Source organism: Cherax quadricarinatus, chromosome 14 (assembly GCF_038502225.1).
Source record: "Cherax quadricarinatus isolate ZL_2023a chromosome 14, ASM3850222v1, whole genome shotgun sequence".
Classification (NCBI taxonomy): Eukaryota; Metazoa; Arthropoda; class Malacostraca; order Decapoda; family Parastacidae; genus Cherax; species Cherax quadricarinatus.
The window spans coordinates 19,175,340-19,198,326 of NC_091305.1; the positions used below are offsets into that span (position 1 = coordinate 19,175,340).

The 22,987-nt window shown below is 39.0% G+C and overlaps 1 protein-coding gene across 7 annotated transcripts in view; it reads left to right on the top strand.

Annotated features, from left to right (window-relative positions):
- mRpL9 (mitochondrial ribosomal protein L9) overlaps positions 1–22,987 on the top strand; it is a 66,889-nt gene that overhangs the window by 34,094 nt on the left and 9,808 nt on the right. For all 7 annotated transcript variants that reach the window (XM_053786892.2, XM_053786883.2, XM_070084890.1 and 4 more), the window contains one exon: positions 7,526–7,691. In XM_053786892.2, the coding sequence (XP_053642867.1) occupies positions 7,526–7,691 (166 nt within the window). The remainder of the gene's footprint in view (positions 1–7,525; positions 7,692–22,987) is intronic.

The following is a 22,987-nucleotide window of genomic DNA, read 5'->3' on the forward strand; positions in this document are numbered from 1 at the left end:
TTGCTATTTTGAGAACTGTAGGGAAGGTGGAGGATTCAATGGATTTGTTAAAGAGTGTTGCAATGATTGGTGATAGTACTTGTGACGCTTTTTTGTATAAAAAGGGTGGTAAGGTATTTAAATCTCCTGCCTTGTTTTTCAGTGCGTTGATAATAAGGGAGACTTCGTATGGGTTAGTCGGAGCTAGGAACAGTGTGTTCGGGTAGTTGCCAGTGAGGTAGTCATTTGGTGGGGTATCTGAGCTTGGGATATTATTGGCAAGGTTTTGACCTATAGTGGAGAAGAAATCATTGAGTCTGTTTGCTGTTTCTGTTGGTGGGAGTTGGGGTTCATCTGATTTTGCTAATTTTATTTCGCTATGTCGTGATATCTTTTTAGCTCCCAGAATTTCTGATAGGGTCTTCCAGGTCTTTTTTATATCACCTCGTAAGTTGGATAATCTGTTCTCATAATACAATTTTTTTGCCCTTCTTATCAGGCTGGTTAGGATTGACGAGTAATGTTTTGTTTGGTCTGGTTATGTGACCCATTCTGTACTGTTTTTCATATCGGTGTTTTGTATTTATGGATTTGAGAATGCTGGGTGTTAGCCAGGGACTGTTCAGTCTCTTAGCTGTCATCTGTTTAGTTTTTTTAGGGCAGTGCTTGTTATAAAGGTATTGGGTCTTTTTTAGAAAATTATTAAAACATTCGTCAATATCTGTATAGATTTCTAGCTCAGTGTGCCAGTCAATGTTTGTTACTGCTGTTGTGAAGTTATTAATGGCTGCCTCATTGTGAAGTCTGAAGGTGACTTTAGTAGTGTCTTGGGGTATTTTACCAAGAGTTGTTATGAGGAAAGTAGGGTAGTGGTCTGTGGTATTATCTGTAATTATGCCTGATTTTAAAGGGGATATGGTGTTGGTCCAGATGTGGTCAAGTAGGGAAACACTAGTCTCTGTAACTCTTGTAGGTTTTGTTACTGTTGGTAGCAACATGCAGTTACTCATTGTGTTTGTGAATTCAGTAACGTGTGGGTCCTGGTCTTGCAGGAGATTTATATTGAAGTCACCTGAGAGTAGTAAGTGATCTTTGTTCATGCATGCATCAGTTATCATACTTCCTATGTTTTGACTAAATTGGCTAATGTTTGATTGTGGAATTCTGTAGAAGTTTATCACTGTGAGAGGTTTTTGTAGGTATTTGGATTTGAATTTAGCTATTATATATTCCCCATGTTCATCCCTTGTGCAAGTATTAGTGATACATTCTAGTTGGTCTGAGTAGTATATAGCTGTGCCACCCCCTTGTTGGTCTGGCCTACAGTTGTGTATGGCTGTGTAACCAGGAATGGCATAGACATCTGTAGTATCAGGCTTTAGCCAGGTTTCAGTTAGTGTAATGATGGACATATTGGCATGCAAGGAATTTAGTAATGCTAGGAGGTCATCATAATGCTTGCTTAAAGATCTGATATTGTAGTTAAAGATAGTTATGTTGTTGTTGGCTCTGAGAAGTGCCTTTGATTGTTCTGCTGTGTAGTAATTACAGTAACTGTTTGAATCATTTAAGTCATTAAATAAGAGGTTGGTATCAGGATCAATGCTTGTAATCATAAGATTTGTAGTGAATCTATAGTTAGAATTAAGTAAAAAATAAAGTAAATATTCTAAAGCTCAAAAAAATAGCACCTGAATTATTTAACAAATGTAAAAAATAATGAGCTAAGGTAGTTTTTTAAAGCTAAAATAAAGGAGACAATATAAAAGGGACTAAAATAATTTGTGGTGAACAAATAAAGTGATGATCAAATAATGGAGCTTGGGAATATGATAGTAGGTAGTACTTTAAAGGTAATTCTTTAAAGTTAGAATTATAATATAAAATTATAATATAAAAGGGACTAATATAAGTTGTGGTGAACAATAAAGTGGTAATCAAATAAATGAGCTTTGGAGTATAATGGCAAAATAGTGAACTTATTAACTTTAGCACCTGAGAATAGCACCTTGATTAGTTTAACAATTGCGAATATATGATCTAAGGTTGTTATATAGAGCTAAAATAAAGGACAAAAAAATATATAAGGGACTACAATTGAGTAATGGTAAACAAGTTAAATGGACAGATAGTCACTATGAAATAATATTGGTTTAGGTGTAAGATCTGATTTGTAATATTAAATAAGTTGAGCAGTTTATTGCACAATAAAAAGTAAATAAAAATGATAGTTTTGGTACTTGCAAAAAAGTAATTGGAATATACACTAATTGCACACACAATAAAAAGTGACTAAAAAAACAAGTAGTGGTAAACAAAATTAAATGGACAGGTAAGAACAATGAATAATGGTAATGTCTTGGTTATAATATGATAGTAAGATGGTAGACAGGTACAAAGGATAATATAAAGGTTGGAGTTGAATATGCAAACTTGAAAATTTGGCAACAAAATGTTATGGGAAGTATAAAATAATGTTTAATGTACAAAAGTAAAATTGACTGGTAGTAAATACGGTGTTTAATAAAATTTTAGTAAGTAATAATGATTACAAAAGTGAAAAAGTAATGTTTATTTCATTCAATATTGCACTGGTAGTTATACTAGAGGTTATATGGCAGTACAAGGTAATTAAGAGTACTCTAAGATAGTAAATGTGGTATAAAACAGGTAAAGGTAATTAGTCAAGTAATGGTTGTTAAATGTCAAAAATAAACCGAGTGTCTTTGCGTCTTTGTTGCCGTCGTTTTGTTTGCGCACAGACAATGCATCTCTTCTGAGCAAATTTCTTCTTAGTTGAAGGAAACTGTATTATGAAATGATCACCTTCCCTCCTCAAACGCTTGGGTATATTTTCAGGAATTCAAGGACCTTGTTGTATAGCAGGTGTTGTTACCTGGTATACTTCATTATGAGTTGTCTGACAACAGACAAACAAAATTCACCATACGGTGGTCTGTTGCCAGTCTTCATTTGGTACATATTATATGCACGGAGCATTGAAATGTCTATGAGATGGAAGCAAAGTTTCATGTACCACTTGTAACTCTTACGAACACAATCAACAAAGCCAATCTGCATGTCACATTTGCCAACCAAGTGCAGGTTTTGTGTATAATCAATCACTGTCACTGGTTTTCGAATACATTCATTAGTCACTTGATCAACTTTGCCACTGTCTTGCATTTCGTTACGGTGAATGGTTGTCAACAATGTGACATCTCGTTTGTCATGCCACCGTAATGCCATGATGTCATTGGCAGTAAACACGTGCACGTCATCACCACGAGCACCTGCGTTGAACCTGGGCATATGTTTATGATTAGAACGCACTATGCCACACACATCTGTCTTGTTCACTTGCAAGAAATCACTGAGTAAAGGGCTTGTGTACCAGTTATCATTATATAATGTATGCCCCTTAAAAAGATAAGGTGCCATCATGCTTCTCACTACGTCACCTGAGATACCCAAAAACATCTTGGTATCTTTCAATGTTTTACATCCAGTGTGTACAACAATATCCAATACCAGGCCACTGTCACAGTCACAGTCACAGAGTACAAACAGTTTTATACCAAAGCATTTCCTCTTGCTCGGTATATACTGCTTGAATGACAGAATACCTTTGAACAAAATCAAAGACTCGTCAATTACAAGATTCTTGAATGGATGAAAGTACATGTTGAACTTTTGTTTGAGATACATAAAATCATTTCTAATCTTGTATAACCTGTCACTTCTGTCAGGCCTGGTTTTGTCAGAGAAGTGCAACATACGTAACAGTAAGATAAACCTGCTCACTGGGATGATTTCACTGAAGACCGGGGTAGAAATTAGCCGATCTGTGGACCATTATGCTTTTATATTATGCTTATAGACATGAGGCATAAGCGTTATTGTTGCAAAAAGCAAATACATTTCTGCAACAGTCGTCTCTTTCCACTGGTGTAGTCTTGACTGTGGTGATATGATCGTATTTGCCATGGTGTACTCAAAATACTTGTTACTTTCCCTGACAATAGTTTCCATCAAGGGCTGGTCAAAGAATATTTAAAAAAATTCCAATTCATTGGCCATGGTTTAAAGGGGACAAGTAGATAGAATTCCACTTTGAGAGTCATCAAAGTGGTGGAGCTTGGGAACAAAATTGGGATTTTTCTGCCAATCCCAGATACAGTTTGCTGGTGGATACTGGACATCATAGGCTGGTTGTGCGGGTAGTTGTGGTTGTGGTGGGCTGGTAGCTGACGCTCCGCTTTGTCCTTGAACTGAGGAGTGAGCAGCGTGAGTCCCAGCATGGGCTGGTGAGTCACGCATGGCCATGGCACTACCATCACCACTACCACCATCTACTGATGCCTGTGGTCTATCCATGCCAAGTGTAGCCACATCATCCTCGCTTTCACTGTTTATTCCTGGTGTAGGGCCACAGTATGTACTCCGGGATGTACTCTGTCCCCTGGGCACTGCATAGGGTACACTACCCGAGTGCATGCGGTGGCGTACATCGACGCTTCACTGGTGAATATGTTTCCTCACTATCACTACTCGAATGATCGTCAAGAGCAATAAAATCACAATCCACGTCACTATCATCATCATTACTGAAGTCATAGGCCTGGCCACACGAAAATAATAATTTTCTCTTGCGATGAGGTACAACTGACCGAGACTGAGGAGTGCCCACACCAGAGGTAGAAGGTTGAGGATCGTCAGGGTTTTCTGCGCTATGATCAAAGCCAAAGAATTCGTCTTCATTTCCACTTCCATCGGTGTCAGAACTATCAGATAGGAAGAGGAGAGTCCCAATTTTCCTTGGAGTGAGAGCTGCCTTGCGACGAGGCATGGTGAACAAAGGTAACTGAGCCAGCGTTCCCACAATGCTATGCAGGCGCCTAGAATTTTTGTTTATGGCGCACACCCACCATGCAGACCAGTTCTCTCACATGTAGGCTTATGAGCGTTTTCGCGCTAAATTTGACGCCGCTAGAATTTTGGCGTAGATGTACGGTTTGGACCCTGAACGTGAAGCCATAGATCTATGGGACGGACCCTGAAAGGGTTAAATATAGATTTACATACAGAAAACAATGAGACATCAAGTATAAAGCAATAATAACATCACACTTACCTTTATTGAAGTCTATTGTTGGTGTATGGAAGACAGGAGGAGGGGAGAGGGTGGAGAAGTTACACTATTGTTTGGAAGGGAAATCCCCTTCCATAGAGAATTTAGGTACCAAATCCTTATCCAGGGTTACTTCCCTTCTTTGTTTTTTAATGCCACTAGGACCAGCTTGAGAATCACTGGACCCCTGTTGCTCAAAAAATTGTTCCAGAGACTCTGTTTCTGGCGTCTCTTTAAAATTTGCCTAAAATGGGACAAGACATTGTCATTGTACATGTTGCCGACACGGCTTGCAACAGCTTTGTCAGGGTGATGTTCCTCCACAAACGTTTGCACCTCACTCCACTTTGCACAAATGTCCTTAATCTTTGAAGAAGGCACCTTCTTCCATCTCTCCTCCTCCTCAAGCAATTTCCTGAGCTATGGTCTGTTGCTGTTGCAGATGAGATTCTTGCAGCTCTTCAGTGGTTAGCTCTTCACTGTGGTCCTCCTCCATCTCTTCCACATCTTGGACAGTCACATCCAATCCCATGGAATTCCCCAATGCCACAATAGATTCCACAACTGGCATAGGGTTGTCAGGGTCAGCCTCAAACCCTTCAAAATCTTTGTCAAGGACACAATCTGGCCACAGTTTTCTTCAAGCAGAGTTCAAAGTCCTGGAAGTCACTCCCTGCCGAGCCTTATCTATAAGGCCTATGCAATGGAGGATATTAAAGTGATCTTTCCAGAACTCTCTTAGGGTCAATTGAGTGTCTGAAGTTACATCAAAGCACCTTTGAAACATTGCTTTGGTGTAGAGTTTTTTGAGGAAGCTTGAAATAATCTGCTGGTCCATGGGCTGGATGAGAGGAGTGGTATTAGGGGGAAAGAACTTCACTGTGATGAAACTAAACTCCTCTACCACTTGGTTATCCAAATCTGGAGGATGAGCAGGAGCATTGTCCATTACCAGGAGGCACTTGAGTGGCAATTTATTTTCCAGGAGGTATTTCTTCACACTGGGGCCAAACACTTCATTGAATCAGTCAAGGAAAATTTCCCTCGTGACCCAGTTTACTCTTGGCGACACTGTTTCTTGAACGCTGGGATTTTCTGAGTGATACACCATTAAAGGCTTCACTTTGAAATCCCCACTAGCATTACCACAGAACATGAACGTTATCCCGTCTTTCATAGGCTTGTGCCCTGGCAGTGCAGTTTCTTCCTGTGTGATGTAGGTCTTCTTTGGCATTTTCTTCCAAGAGAGGCCTGTTTCATCACAAGTGAACACTTGTTTGGGGATGAATCCTTCAGCCTCTACGTAATCCTTGAATTCCTGCAGAGATTTTTCAGCCGCACATTTGTCAGAACTTGCAGCCTCGCCGTGCCTTACCACACTGTGTATGCCACTATGCTTCTTAAATTTATCAAACCAGCCTTTGCTGGCCTTAAATTCACCAACATCAGCACTCGTTTCAGACATTTTCTTTACTAGATCGGCATGCAACTGCCTTGCCTTTTAACAAATTATCAACTGCATAACACTATCTCCTGCTAACTGTTTTTGACTGATCCACACCAACAACAAATTCTCAACATCTTCAAGTATTTGCGATCTCATTTTTGTGAACATATCCTACCCCTTTCGCAACAACAGTTTCCTTGATTTCATTTTTCTTTGCCACGATGGAAGCTATGGTTTTATGGGGCTTCCCATACATCCTGTCAAGATGGGGCACATGCACGCCACTTTCATATTTTGCAATTTTTTTTCTTTCTCAAGTTCTGTCTTGTTTCTCACATTCTTCACCAAAGGGCTGGCACTAGAAGCTTTTTTTGCAGTTGCAAGCACAAAAAAGAATGGAATATGTACTGTATTACGAAATGTATCGTATGAACATGTCGGGTGATGGTCACTCGCCAGTAAACAATGCCACACTGACTTGGAATGGTGTGTGGGGTGCCTTTGTGTGGCGCGGACGCTGGGAGGTCGCTCATACGCGTTCCGGACGACTGACGAATGACGAGGCAAATTACGAATCGCAAGGCTATATTTTGATGAAAAAAGTTGTGAAAAGGCAAAATTTATGAAGCGTGAGGCTTACGAAACTCAAGGATCCACTGTATTCTGTTCGATATTTTCTTTATTTTTATTATCTTTATCTAATTCTTCTACTCTTTGTCTCTTTAAACAGCCTCACATAGTAATAATCTTTCCCTTAATTTTTATTGAAATACTCTATATAGTAAAAAAAAATGCTCTTCTGATTATTGTCTGAAACTGTCTCATGGAGAAAAATTTTATATGTTCACCATGAATACAGTATACATGTATTAGTTTTATTCATTTTTATAATCTAATTCTAATTTGTGATATCCCATGTTTAATTTGCATTAATTACCTCACTGACAGTGATTGAAATTTTTTTACAGACAACATTCATACTTAAGCGTAGGAATAGAGTTGAATTAGTTAAAGCTCACAAGGCACTTGGTAGCAGAAAACTGAAGAATCGTCATTTTATATATGAATTGGTTGAAGACACTAACTGCAAGAAGAGAAAACCAGTCAAAGTAATTCTCATGACCTCAGTCGATGGTAAGTGAAACTTGATTTCATGTTCATGTTTCTTGTTATATATGGACACTAACTATATAGCAAGATTTGCAATGAAATAGGAGGTTCCCACATTGTACTGTATAATTTTTTCTATGTTTTTATTTTAAATAATAATAGTATAAAAGAAATAAAGTATTTATAAGTGAACAAGGAAAAGAGCGAAGTGATGAGAGTATGTAAAAGTCGATGCAGTACAAGATTGGACATAAAATTGGAGTGAGGGGGTATGGAGGAACTGAATGTATTTAAATGTTTGGGAGTGGAAGAGTCAGCAGATGAAAACAAGCTACATTCTTTTCACACTGTGCATTTTTTTATAACATTATAGTTCTGCATCTTCCATCCTAACACCATAAAGACAGTACAGCAGTTTAATTTTTTTATTTTTATTAACACATCGGCTGTCTCCTACCAAGGCAGGGTGGGAGACAGCTAATTTTTTTTTTTTTTTCAACAAGTCGGCCGTCTCCCACCGAGGCAGGGTGACCCAAAAAAGAAAGAAAATCCCCAAAAAGAAAATACTTTCATCATCATTCAACACTTTCACCACACTCACACATTATCACTGTTTTTGCAGAGGTGCTCAGAATACAACAGTTTAGAAGCATACACATATAAAGATACACGACATATCGCTCCAAACTGCCAATATCCCATTGTACTTCCCATTTCCAGGACTCAAGTCCGACTATATGAAACAGCTAATATTGTAGCATATTTTAGGAGATGTAATATTCCGGGTAATCCTCCAGTTTAGGGGCAGGGGTTGTATAACCATTAAAATAACATTTTGCAAACCTTCCACGCTTTCCTGAAGACAGTTAAAGAATAAAATTAAGTCTACAATGCCATATTTAATTTGAGAAGCACTGCAACCTTATACTCTCTGCCTTTTAAGCAAGGAAGAACTAAATTATGCATATACAGTATATGCATATACTGTTCATAAGATGTACTGGCGGGCACTGCTTATACGTTGGGTTAAGTTCCAGGCTACTGATGTAAAACGAAAATCACCGTAAAGTGAATCATCATATTTTTACATATAAATGCCAGTTAACATGTTTACACCATCATATATTAAGTTTGCAATAAACTAAGCATAAAAAAAAATGAAGTAAAATGCATGTAGATTACACATTGGCCATTTCCCCCAAGGTAGGGTGACCTGAAAAAGAAAAACTTTCACCATCATTCTCTCCATCACTGTCTTGCCAGAGGTGCACTTACACTGCAGTTATAAAACTGCAACATTAACACCCCTCCTTCAGAGTGCAGGCATTACTTCCCATCTCCAGGACTCAAGTCTGGTCTGCCAGTTTCCCTGAATCCCTTCATAAATATTACCCTGCTCACACTCCAACAGCACATCAAGTCCTAAAAACCATTTATCTCCATTCGCTCCTATCTAACACGCTTAGGCATGCTTGCTGGAAGTCCAAGCCCCTCGCACACAAAACCTCCTCTACCCCCTACTTCCAAGAGGGCAATTTTCTGTGTGTAATAAGATAAAAAAAATTTTTTAGGGCCAGTACTTACTGAGATATACAACTGCAGAATTGGCACTGGATGCTCACCTGACAGCAGCATGGAGCCCTGCCGCTTGCAGAAGTTTTTTTTTTTTTTTTTTTTTTTTTAAACAAGTCGGCCGTCTCCCACCGAGGCAGGGTGACCCAAAAAAGAAAGAAAATCCCCAAAAAGAAAATACTTTCATCATCATTCAACACTTTCACCACACTCGCACATTATCACTGTTTTTGCAGAGGTGCTCAGAATACAACAGTCTAGAAGCATACACATATAAAGATACACAACAGAAGTGTTGCCGATATATTTTTATGTTCTGATAATTACAATTTGTAGTTCTTGTGATTTCATAGCCAATCTTTGTTCTGACACTAATACTGTACTGTATTAGGTACTGAAATAGTACCCAAATAGTCACAAACACATCGACAGGTGAACATTTTCAGCTGCCTTGGTCATTTACTATTGTCTAGAAATATATACAAAGTATTTATAGGTCCCCTAGGTAGTAGGTTGGTAGATAGCAACCGCCCAGGGAGGTACTACCGTCCTGCCAAGTGAGTGTAAAACGGAAACCTGTAATTGTTTTACATGATGGTAGGATTGCTTTTGTCTTTTTTTTTGTCTCATACACATGCAAGATTTCAGGTATGTCTTGCTACTTCTACTTACACTTAGGTCACACTACACATACATGTACAAGCATATATATACACACCCCTCTGGGTTTTCTTCTATTTTTTTTCTTGTTCTTGTTTATTTCCTCTTATCTCCATGGGGAAGTGGAACAGAATTCTTCCTCCGTAGGCCATGCTTATCATAAGAGGCGACTAAAATGCCGAGAGCAAGAGGCTAGTAACCTCTTCTCCTGTATATATTACTAAATGTAAAAGGAGAAACTTTCGTTTTTTCTTTTGGGTCACCCCGCCTCGGTGGGATACGGCCGGTGTGTTGAAAGAAGAAAGATTTATAGTTCCCAGCAATGTTTTAGGCATGGAGTATATATGAAACTCCTTGAAGCACTGTGTAAGACGAGTGTCATTCCACTGCTGACAGTGCAGCAGTTGAGTGACACTTGATGATCGTGCACTGCTGCAGGGAACCCTTGGTTTATTTGTTTTCACTGTTACACATAAACATGTCTGTCTGTGTATCTTTTTCTGTGTGCCTGTGTGTGTCTGTCTTTCTGTCTGCCTGTGTGTGTGTGTCTGTCTGTCTGCTTGTCTCTCTGTCTCAGAGAGCGGCTCATAAACCAACAGGTATTGCACACAATGTAGAGTCGTCAGGTCTGATTTCTGATCAAGTGAAACTGTGTATTACTTGCAAGTCATGCTTATTATGCCTTATATCTATAAGCACAGTGTAGTAAATAACAAAAAAAAGGCACAATACCATGACTGGAATAATACACAAATAACCTGCTGTTACGATATCCCGTATGTATTTCATCACTTAGATAATACTACCATGCTAGTAACTTCGTTGTTAGCTAAAACGGAGCTACTGGATCGTTGTGCTATTATCCTATTCATTCTTCATAATATGTTTGTGTTATTTGATTATTAAAGAAATGAGTATATGTATTCATGTGTCTGGTTATGAGCTCATTTATATGTAAAAGTACATAATTATCATTGCACAGTTCAAAAGTATGGCTGGTTAGCGATGTCACAAGTTGGTGCCAAATGTTAAGTACGTATATCACGTGACCCGATGTGACCTGTGGTTCACAAGGGTTTGTCTAGGCAGTCTCTTGACTATGCTGAGGGAGCTTCTATATTCTGGCAGAAGAGATCATAGAAAGGTTCACGCTATAAAGCTTTAGAGGCTTGTACTTAGCCCATATGTGTGTATAAGGAGAAAACTGTACTCATTCAGCTTTGGCTCAGTCTACTGTGTATGCTTGAAACTCTCTCTTGAGAAAGTAATATTCCCAGTGTATTAGGTCTTTGAAAAGACTGTCTTAGGTGATACTATGTATATCTGTGTTAATGGAATTTGTGTATTGTAATGTCTTATTTGTATATTTATTAATTACTCATTAAAGCAGATTATGTCGAGTATATGAAAGTAATGTCTTGTATTACTTAAATCTTAGAGGAACCCAAACAGTGCATGTTTAGATTAATTATTTATTAATTATTTAATTATTTATTAATATTTATTAATTATTTAATTAATTATGGGCGGGGACAGAACCCGCGATCAGAGAGTCTCAAAACTCCAGACCGTCGCGTTAGCCACTGGACCAGCTAGCCACAAATCGCGTTATCCACTGGACGTGGCTAGCTGGTCCAGTGGCCAACGCGACAGTCTGGAGTTTTGAGACTCTCTGATCACGGGTTCTATCCCCGCCCGTGGTATGGTTTATATATAAATTTTCTTATTTTTTCAAAAAACTGGCCGTATCCCACCAAGGCAGGATGGCCCAAAAGGAAAAACAAAAGTTTCTCCTTTTATATTTAGTAATATATACAGGAGAAGGGGGTTACTAGCCCCTTGCTCCCGGCATTTTAGTCGCCTCTTACAACACGCATGGCTTACGGAGGAAGAATTCTGTTCCACTTCCCCATAGAGATAAGAGGAAATAAACAAGAACAAGAACTAAAAAGAAAATAGAAAACCCAGAGGGGTGTGTGTATATATATGCTTGTACATGTATGTGTAGTGTGACCCAAGTGTAAGTAAAAGTAGCAAGACATACCTGTAATCTTGCATATTTATGAGACAGACAAAAGATACCAGCAATCCTACCATCATGTAAAACAATTACAGGTTTCCGTTTTACACTCACTTGGTAGTGTAATTGTTTTGCATAATGGTAGGATTGCTGGTGTCTTTTGTCCGTCTCAAAAATATGCAAGATTACAGGTCTTGCTACTTCTACTTACACTTAGGTCACACTACACATACATGTACATGTTTATTTATACACACTCATCTGAGTTTTCTTTGATGTTATCTTAATAGTTATTGTTCTTACTACTTTTCCTTTTATATCCATGGGGAAGTGGAATAAGAATCTTTCCTCGTAAGCCATGCGTGTTGTAAAAGTCAACTAAAATGCCGGGAACAATGGGCTAGTAACCCCTTGTCCTGTAATAATTACTAAAAAGAATAAGAAGAAAATTGTCAAAGTGGGATGTCTGAATGTGCGTGGATGTTGTGCGAATGATAAGAAAGAGATGATTGTGGATGTTATGAATGAGAAGAAGCTGGATGTTCTGGCTTTAAGTGAAACAAAGCTGATGGGGAGTTTCAGTGGAGAGGAATAAATGGGATTAGGTCAGGGATTTTTATGAGGATAGTGAGGCTCAGGTTAGGGTGTATAGAAGAGAGGGAGACTACTTCCTGGTAAAAGTAGGTCTTAGACAGGGATGTGTAATGTCACCATGGTTGTTTAATATATTCATAGATGGGGTTGTAAAAGAAGTAAATGCTACTGTGTTGGGGAGAGGGGTGGGATTAAATTATGGGGAATCAAATACAAATTGGGAATTGACACATTTACTTTTGCTGATGATACTGTGCTTATGGGAGATTCTAAAGAAAAATTGCAAAGGTTAGTGGACGAGTTTGGGAGTGTTTGTAAAGGTAGAAAGTTGAAAGTGAACATAGAAAAAGAGTAAGGTGATGAGGGTATCAAATGATTTAGATAAAGAAAAATTGGATATCAAATTGGGGAGGAGTATGGAAGAAGTGAATGTTTTCAGATATTTGGGAGTTGACATGTCAGCGGTTGGATTTATGAAGGATGAGGTTAATCATAGAATTGATGAAGGAAGAAAGGCAAGTGATGCATTGAGGTATTTGTGGAGACAAAAAAAGTTATCTATGGAGGCAAAGAAGGGAATGTATGAAAGTATAGTACAGTAGTACCAACACTCTTATATGGGTGTGAAGCTTGGGTTGTAAATGCTGCAGCAAGGAGGCAGGTGGAGGCAGTGGAGATGTCCTGTCTAAGGGCAATGTGTGGTGTATATATTATGCAGAAAATTCGGAGTGTGGAAATTAGGAGAAGGTGTGGAGTTAATAAAAGTATTAGTCAGAGGGCTGAAGAGGGGTTGTTGAGGTGGTTTGGTCATTTAGAGAGACTGGATCAAAGTAGAATGACATGGAGAGTGTATAAATCTGTAGGGGAAGAAAGGCGGGGTAGGGGTCGTCCTCGAAAAGGTTGGAGGGAGGGGGTAAAGGAGGTTTTGTGGGTGAGGGGTAGGACTTCCAGTAAGCGTGCGTGAGCGTATTAGATAGGAGTGAATGGAGACGAATGGTATTTGGGACCTGATGAGCTATTGGAGTGTGAGCAGGGGTATTATTTAGTGAAGGGATTCAGGGAAACCGGTTATTTTTATATAGCTGGACTTGAGTCCTGGAAATAGGAAGTACACTGCCTGCACTTTAAAGGAGGGGTTTGGGATATTGGCATTTTGGAGGGATATGTTGTGTATATTTATATGTATATGCTTCTTAACTGTTGTATTCTGAGCACCTCTGCAAAAACAGTGATTATGTGTGAGTGAGTTGAAAGTGTTGAATGATGATGAAAGTATTTTCTTTTTGGAGATTTTCTTTCTTTTTGGGTCACCCTGCCTCGGTGGGAGACGGCCGACTTGTTAAAAAAAAAAAAGCGTACACGTCTGGTTTGTGTACAAGTTACATTGTGTGCAAGTTGTCTCTACATTGATTTTTTTTTTTTTTTCAACAAGTCGGCCGTCTCCCACCAAGGCAGGGTGACCCAAAAAAGAAAGAAAATCCCCAAAAAGAAAATACTTAAATCATCATTCAACACTTTCACCACACTCACACATTATCACTGTTTTTGCAGAGGTGCTCAGAATACAACAGTTTAGAAGCATACACATGTTAAGATACACAACATATCCCTCGAAACTGCCAATATCCCAAACCCCTACTTTAAAGTGCAGGCACTGTACTTCCCATTTCCAGGACTCGAGTCCAACTAGTATATGAAAATAACCGGTTTCCCTGAATCCCTGCACTAAATATTACCCTGCTCACACTCCAACAGATCGTCAGGTCCCAAGTACCATTCGTCTCCATTCACTCCTATCTAACATGCTCATGCATGCTTGCTGGAAGTCCAAGCCCCTCGCCCACGAAACCTCCTTTACCCCCTCTCTCCAACCCTTTCGAGGACAACCCCTACCCCGCCTTCCTTCCCCTATAGATTTATATGCTTTCCATGTCATTCTACTTTGATCCATTCTCTCTAAATGACCAAACCACCTCAACAACCCCTCTTCTGCCCTCTGACTAATACTTTTATTAACTCCACACCTTTTCCTAATTTCCACACTCCGAATTTTCTGCATAATATTTACACCACACATTGCCCTTAAACAGGACATCTCCACTGCCTCCAACCGTCTCCTCGCTGCTGCATTTACCACCCAAGCTTCACACCCATATAAGAGTGTTGGTACTACTATACTTTCATACATTCCCATCTTTGCCTCCATAGATAACGTTTTTTGACTCCACATATACCTCAACGCACCACTCACCTTTTTTCCCTCATCAATTCTATGATTAACCTCATCCTTCATAAATCCATCCGCCGACACGTCAACTCCCAAGTATCTGAAAACATTCACTTCTTCCATACTCCTCCTCCTCAATTTGATATCCAATTTTTCTTTATCTAAATCATTTGATACCCTCATCATCTTACTCTTTTTTATGTTCACTTTCAACTTTCTACCTTTACACACATTCCCAAACTCATCCACTAACCTTTGCAATTTTTCTTTAGAATCTTCCATAAGCACAGTATCATCAGCAAAAAGTAACTGTGTCAATTCCCATTTTGAATTTGATTCCCCAAAATTTAATCCCACCCCTCTCCAGAACACCCTAGCATTTACTTCCTTTACAATCCCATCTATAAATATATTAAACAACCATGGTGACATTACACATCCCTGTCTAAGACCTACTTTTACCGGGAAGTAGTCTCCCTCTCTTCTACACACCCTCTTTTAGTGAGTGAAGAAGATCAGAATGTAAGTGTGGGTGAGGTACGTGAGGCATTACGTAGAATGAAAGGGGGTAAAGCAGCTGGAACTGATAGGATCATGACAGAAATGTTAAAAGCAGGGGGAGATATAGTGTTGGAGTGGTTGGTACTTTTCTTTAATAAATGTATGAAAGAGGGGAAGGTACCTAGGGATTGGCGGAGAGCATGTATAGTCCCTTTATATAAAGGGAAAGAGGACAAAAGAGACTGTAAAAATTATAGAGGAATAAGTTTACTGAGTATACTAGGAAAAGTGTACGGTAGGGTTATAATTGAAAGAATTAGAGGTAAGACAGAATGTAGGATTGCGGATGAGCAAGGAGGTTTCAGAGTGGGTAGGGGATGTGTAGATCAAGTGTTTACATTGAAGCATATATGTGAACAGTATTTAGATAAAGGTAGGGAAGTTTTTATTGCATTTATGGATTTAGAAAAGGCATATGATAGAGTGGATAGAGGAGCAATGTGGCAGATGTTGCAAGTACATGGAATAGGTGGTACGTTATTAAATGCTGTAAAGAGTTTTTATGAGGATAGTGAGGCTCTACATTGATACGGTAGAATAAATAAAGAGGAACACTCAAATTCTCATGTAATACCATTTTTAGAAGAAATGACGCTCTGAGTGAAGGGAATGGAAATAAGTCACTGATATTTTTGGGTTATCCTAGGTGCTTATTATGCTGCTATGTATGATAATCTATGTAACTGTATTTGTGTATACCTGAATAAACTTACATACGAAAGGAATAATTTTCTACAGTTATCCCTAGTAACACATTTTCTCTTACGTTGGAATAGAGAAAATGTGATTCTTGCCGTCACTTGTACAAGTCGTCTGGCTACCACATCTCATATTTATGTTTATTTATATTACTGTGGGGTGTATTTATCATCTTTATGTGTTATGTATTGTGTTTATTATATAATTTTCAAAAATAATATCATATATGGATTAAAGAAAATGTGTATATTAACCCTTTGACTGTTTTGGTTGTATATACAAGCCACCGTGTTTGACGTATATATACTCAGAAATTCTAGCGGCTTCAAATCAAGCAGGAGCGAGCTGGTAAACCCACATGCGAGAGAATGGGTCTGTGTGTGCACCATATAAAAAAAAAATCCTGCAGCACGCAGTGCATTATGAGAAAAAAAAATGCCGACTTTGTGATCTATTTTCTTATAGTATTTATGGTTGTATTCTCGTTTTCTTGGTCTCATTTGATAGAATGGAAAACATATTATAGAAATAAAGGTGATTTTGATTGGTTTTACTATGAAAAGAACCTAGAAGTGGAGCTCAAAGTAGGGGAAATATCAGATTTTTGCCGATGTTCAAAAGTAAACAAATGATGTCATTTTCCAATAAATGTCCAAGTAGCCATTCTAATATGCAGTCATGAATGGGTTGACATTATTTATACATTATTACAATATTGCAGTAGTCTGCATAACAGTAAATCTTCTATTTTTTGTTTGAATAAAAATTCAAAATAGAAAGCAAGAGTAATATCAGAGAGGCCTGAGGACGTGACTGATGAACAAAGAAAAGTTTGTATTAGAGCCAGGAATGTCTGCGCTGTTCATTCTGGACCCCATTTTGAAATTGTCGTATTTTTTAATTTTCGTGAAAATGGCCAAATTGCCAATTTCTGACCACGTTATTGGGTAGTTGAAATCTGTATATGGGCAGTTTCTTGTACCTGATTGATAGAGAAAATAGAGTTCTAAAGAAATAGCTATGAGTTTATTCGACTGGAACAATTGAATTAGCCGAAAATAGGGCTCAAAGTGGGCGAAATCGCTGATTCGTAAATATTGCCGAGGTCACTAACTTCATTATTTTTTTTTTGTTTTATTATCACACTGGCCGATTCCCACCAAGGCAGGGTGGCCCGAAAAAGAAAAACTTTCACCATCATTCACTCCATCACTGTCTTGCCAGAAGGGTGCTTTACACTACAGTTTTTAAACTGCAACATTAACACCCCTCCTTCAGAGTGCAGGCACTGTACTTCCCATCTCCAGGACTCAAGTCCGGCCTGCCGGTTTCCCTGAACCCCTTCATAAATGTTACTTTGCTCACACTCCAACAGCACATCAAGTATTAAAAACCATTTGTCTCCATTCACTCCTATCAAACACGCTCACATATGCCTGCTGGAAGTCCAAGCCCCTCGCACACAAAACCTCCTTTACCCCCTCTCTCCAACCTTTCCTAGGCCGACCCCTACCCCGCCTTCCTTCCACTACAGACTGATACACTCTTGAAGTCATTCTGTTTCGCTCCATTCTCTCTACATGTCCGAACCACCTCAACAACCCTTCCTCAGCCCTCTGGATAACAGTTTTGGTAATCCCGCACCTCCTCCTAACTTCCAAACTACGAATTCTCTGCATTATATTCACACCACACATTGCCCTCAGACATGATATCTCCACTGCCTCCAGCCTTCTCCTCGCTGCAACATTCATCACCCATGCTTCACACCCATATAAGAGCGTTGGTAAAACTATACTCTCATACATTCCCCTCTTTGCCTCCAAGGACAAAGTTCTTTGTCTCCACAGACTCCTAAATGCACCACTCACTCTTTTCCCCTCATCAATTCTATGATTCACCTCATCTTTCATAGACCCATCCGCTGACACGTCCACTCCCAAATATCTGAATACATTTACCTCCTCCATACTCTCTCCCTCCAATCTGATATTCAATCTTTCATCACCTAATCTTTTTGTTATCCTCATAACCTTACTCTTTCCTGTATTCACCTTTAATTTTCTTCTTTTGCACACCCTACCAAATTCATCCACCAATCTCTGCAACTTCTCTTCAGAATCTCCCAAGAGCACAGTGTCATCAGCAAAGAGCAGCTGTGACAACTCCCACTTTGTGTGTGATTCTTTATCTTTTAACTCCACGCCTCTTGCCAAGACCCTCGCATTTACTTCTCTTACAACCCCATCTATAAATATATTAAACAACCACGGTGACATCACACATCCTTGTCTAAGGCCTACTTTTACTGGGAAATAATTTCCCTCTTTCCTACATACTCTAACTTGAGCCTCACTATCCTTGTAAAAACTCTTCACTGCTTTCAGTAACCTACCTCCTACACCATACACTTGCAACATCTGCCACATTGCCCCCCTATCCACCCTGTCATATGCCTTTTCCAAATCCATAAATGCCACAAAGACCTCTTTAGCCTTATCTAAATACTGTTCACTTATATGTTTCACTGTAAACACCTGGTCCACACACCCCCTACCTTTCCTAAAGTCTCCTTGTTCATCTGCTATCCTATTCTCCGTCTTACTCTTAATTCTTTCAATAATAACTCTACCATACACTTTACCAGGTATACTCAGCAGACTTATCCCCCTATAATTTTTGCACTCTTTTATCCCCTTTGCCTTTATACAAAGGAACTATGCATGCTCTCTGCGAATCCCTAGGTACCTTACCTTACCTTACCTTATAGGTAGTAGGTTGGTAGACAGCAACCACCCAGGGAAGTACTACCGTCCTGCCAGATGACTGTGAAACAGAAACCTGTAACTGTTTTGCATGATGGTAGGATTGCTGGTTTCTTTTTCTGTCTCATAAACACGCTAGATAACAGGGATATCTTGCTACTCCTACTTACACTTTGGTCACACTTCAGACACGCACATGCATATATATATACATACATCTAGGTTTTTCTCCTTTTTCTAAATAGCTCTTGTTCTTCTTTATTTCTTCTATTGTCCATGGGGAAGTGGAAAAGAATCTTTCCTCCGTAAGCCATGCGTGTCGTATGAGGCGACTAAAATGCCGGGAGCAATGGGCTAGTAACCCCTTCTCCTGTAGACATTTACTAAAAAAGAGAAGAAGAAAAACTTTATAAAACTGGGATGCTTAAATGTGCGTGGATGTAGTGCGGATGACAAGAAACAGATGATTGCTGATGTTATGAATGAAAAGAAGTTGGATGTCCTGGCCCTAAGCGAAACAAAGCTGAAGGGGGTAGGGGAGTTTCAGTGGGGGAAATAAATGGGATTAAATCTGGAGTATCTGAGAGAGTTAGAGCAAAGGAAGGGGTAGCAGTAATGTTGAATGATCAGTTATGGAAGGAGAAAAGAGAATATGAATGTGTAAATTCAAGAATTATGTGGACCAACTTCATGAGAGCGTAATTCTGTCAGTTTCCCATCAAATTTTGTTCTTTTGGTGTCATTACAATCGGGAAAAGATTCTCTATCATTTCATAAGAAAACATAATGGGGGGGGGGGATTTTGCAACACCAGGAGACACCTCAGGATTTGGGGTTGTGACAGTCAAGGAGTTAATGTAATATACAACATTTAACCCTTTCAGGATTTCGGCCGTACTAGTACGGCTTACGTACCAGGGTTTTTGACGTACTACTACGCCTAAATTCTAGCGCCCTCAAATCTAGTGAGAGAAAGCTGGTAGGTCTACATATGAAAGAATTTGCCTATGTGGTCAGTGTGCGCAGTCTAAAAAAAATCCTGCAGCACACAGTGCGTAATGAGAAAAAAAAACTGTGTTTTTGGATTAAAACAGCGGCTTTGCACTGTATTTTTGTATGGTATTTATTGTTGTATTTTAGTTTTCCTGGTCTCATTCTATAGATTGGAAGACATATTACAGAAATTGAGATGATTTTGACTGATTTTACAATGAAAAGTACCTTGAAATTGAGCTCAAATTAGCAGAAATGTTCGATTTTTACCAAAGTTCAAAAGTAAACAAATCATGCTAAGTGTCCAATACACGTCAACTGGTAAGTCTAATATTCTTTCACAAGTGTGCCGATATTATTTATACCATTTTTTACACTAATGCAGTAGTCTGCATAACAGTAAATGTTCTATTTTTTGTGAGAATAAAAATTCAAAGTGGAAAGCAAAAGTATGTAAGAGGGGCATTAGGACGTGACTAATGAACAGAGGAAATGTCATTTTAGTGCCAGGAATGTCTTTCTTGTTTATTCTGGACCCTATTTGGAAATTGGCATCTTTTGAAATTTGTGCGAAATTGGCAAAATTGCTAAATTCTGACCACTGTATTAGATAGTTGAAATCGGTAAATGGGTGGTTTCTTGTACTCATTCGAGAGAAAAAATGGAGTTCTAGCGAAATATTCATGATTTTTGTCAACTAGTAGAGTGGAATTGGCCAAAAATACTGCTAAAAGTGGGCAAAATCGCCGATGCGTAAACATCGTTGAGACCACAAACTTCGAGAGAGCATAATTCCGTAAGTTTTCCATCAAATTTCATACTTTTGGTGTCATTGTGATCGAGAAAAGATTCTCTATCGTTTCATAAGAAAAAATTTTTTTTTTTTTTTTTTGAAATTTGGGCGACCCTGAGAACAAGTGTCTGAGAGGGCCTGTCGACCCTGAAAGGGTTAATGAGACTCAGTGATTATTATTATTATTATTATTTTTTTTTTTTCAACAAGTCTGCCGTCTCCCACCGAGGCAGGGTGACCCAAAAAAGAAAGAAAATCCCCAAAAAGAAAATACTTTCATCATCATTCAACACTTTCACCACACTCGCACATTATCACTGTTTTTGCAGAGGTGCTCAGAATACAACAGTCTAGAAGCATACACATATAAAGATACACAACATATCCCTCCAAACTGCCAATATCCCAAACCCCTCCTTTAAAGTGCAGGCATTGTACTTCCCATTTCCAGGACTCAAGTCCGACTATATGAAAATAACCGGTTTCCCTGAATCCCTTCACTAAATATTACCCTGCTCACACTCCAACAGATCGTCAGGTCCCAAGTACCATTCGTCTCCATTCACTCCTATCTAACACGCTCACGCACGCTTGCTGGAAGTCCAAGCCCCTTACCCACAAAACCTCCTTTACCCCCTCTCTCCAACCCTTTCGAGGACGACCCCTACCCCGCCTTCCTTCCCCTATAGATTTATATGCTTTCCATGTCATTCTACTTTGATCCATTCTCTCTAAATGACCAAACCACCTCAACAACCCCTCTTCTGCCCTCTGACTAATACTTTTATTAACTCCACACCTTCTCCTAATTTCCACACTCCGAATTTTCTGCATAATATTTACACCACACATTGCCCTTAAACAGGACATCTCCACTGCCTCCAACCGTCTCCTCGCTGCTGCATTTACCACCCAAGCTTCACACCCATATAAGAGTGTTGGTACTACTATACTTTCATACATTCCCTTCTTTGCCTCCATAGATAACGTTTTTTGACTCCACATATACCTCAACGCACCACTCACCTTTTTTCCCTCATCAATTCTATGATTAACCTCATCCTTCATAAATCCATCCGCCGACACGTCAACTCCCAAGTATCTGAAAACATTCACTCCTTCCATACTCCTCCCCAATTTGATATCCAATTTTTCTTTATGTAAATCATTTGACACCCTCATCACCTTACTCTTTTCTATGTTCACTTTCAACTTTCTACCTTTACACACATTCCCAAACTCATCCACTAACCTTTGCAATTTTTCTTTAGAATCTCCCATAAGCACAGTATCATCAGCAAAAAGTAACTGTGTCAATTCCCATTTTGAATTTGATTCCCCATAATTTAATCCCACCCCTCTCCCAAACACCCTAGCATTTACTTCCTTTACAACCCCATCTATAAATATATTAAACAACCATGGTGACATTACACATCCCTGTCTAAGACCTACTTTTACTGGGAAGTAGTCTCCCTCTCTTCTACACACCCTAACCTGAGCCTCACTATCCTCATAAAAACTCTTTACAGCATTTAATAACTTACCACCTATTCCATATACTTGCAACATCTGCCACATTGCTCCTCTATCCACTCTATCATATGCCTTTTCTAAATCCATAAATGCAATAAAAACTTCCCTATCTTTATCTAAATACTGTTCACATATATGCTTCAATGTAAACACCTGATCTACACATCCCCTACCCACTCTGAAACCTCCTTGCTCATCCGCAATCCTACATTCTGTCTTACCTCTAATTCTTTCAATTATAACCCTACCATACACTTTTCCTGGTATACTCAGTAAGCTTATTCCTCTATAATTTTTACAGTCTCTTTTGTCCCGTTTCCCTTTATATAAAGGGACTATACATGCTCTCTGCCAATCCCTAGGTACCTTCCCCTCTTTCATACATTTATTAAACAAAAGTACCAACCACTCCAACACTATATCCCCACCTGCTTTTAACATTTCTGTCATGATCCCATCAGTTCCAGCTGCTTTACCCCCTTTCATTTTACGTAATGCCTCACGTACCTCCCCCACACTTACATTCTGCTCTTCTTCACTCCTAAAAGATGGTATACCTCCCTGACCAATGCATGAAATTACTGCCTCTGTTTCTTCCTTAACATTTAAAAGTTCCTCAAAATATTCTCGCCATCTACCCAATACCTCCATCTCCCCATCTACTAACTCCCCTACTCTGTTTTTAACTGACAAATCCATATTTTCCCTAGGCTTTCTTAACTTGTTTAACTCATTCCAAAATTTTTTCTTATTTTCATTAAAATTTCTTGACAGTGCCTCTCCCACTCTATCATCTGCTCTCCTTTTGCACTCTCTCACCACTCTCTTTACCTTTCTTTTACTCTCCATATACTCTGCTCTTCTTATAACACTTCTGTTTTGTAAAAACCTCTCATAAGC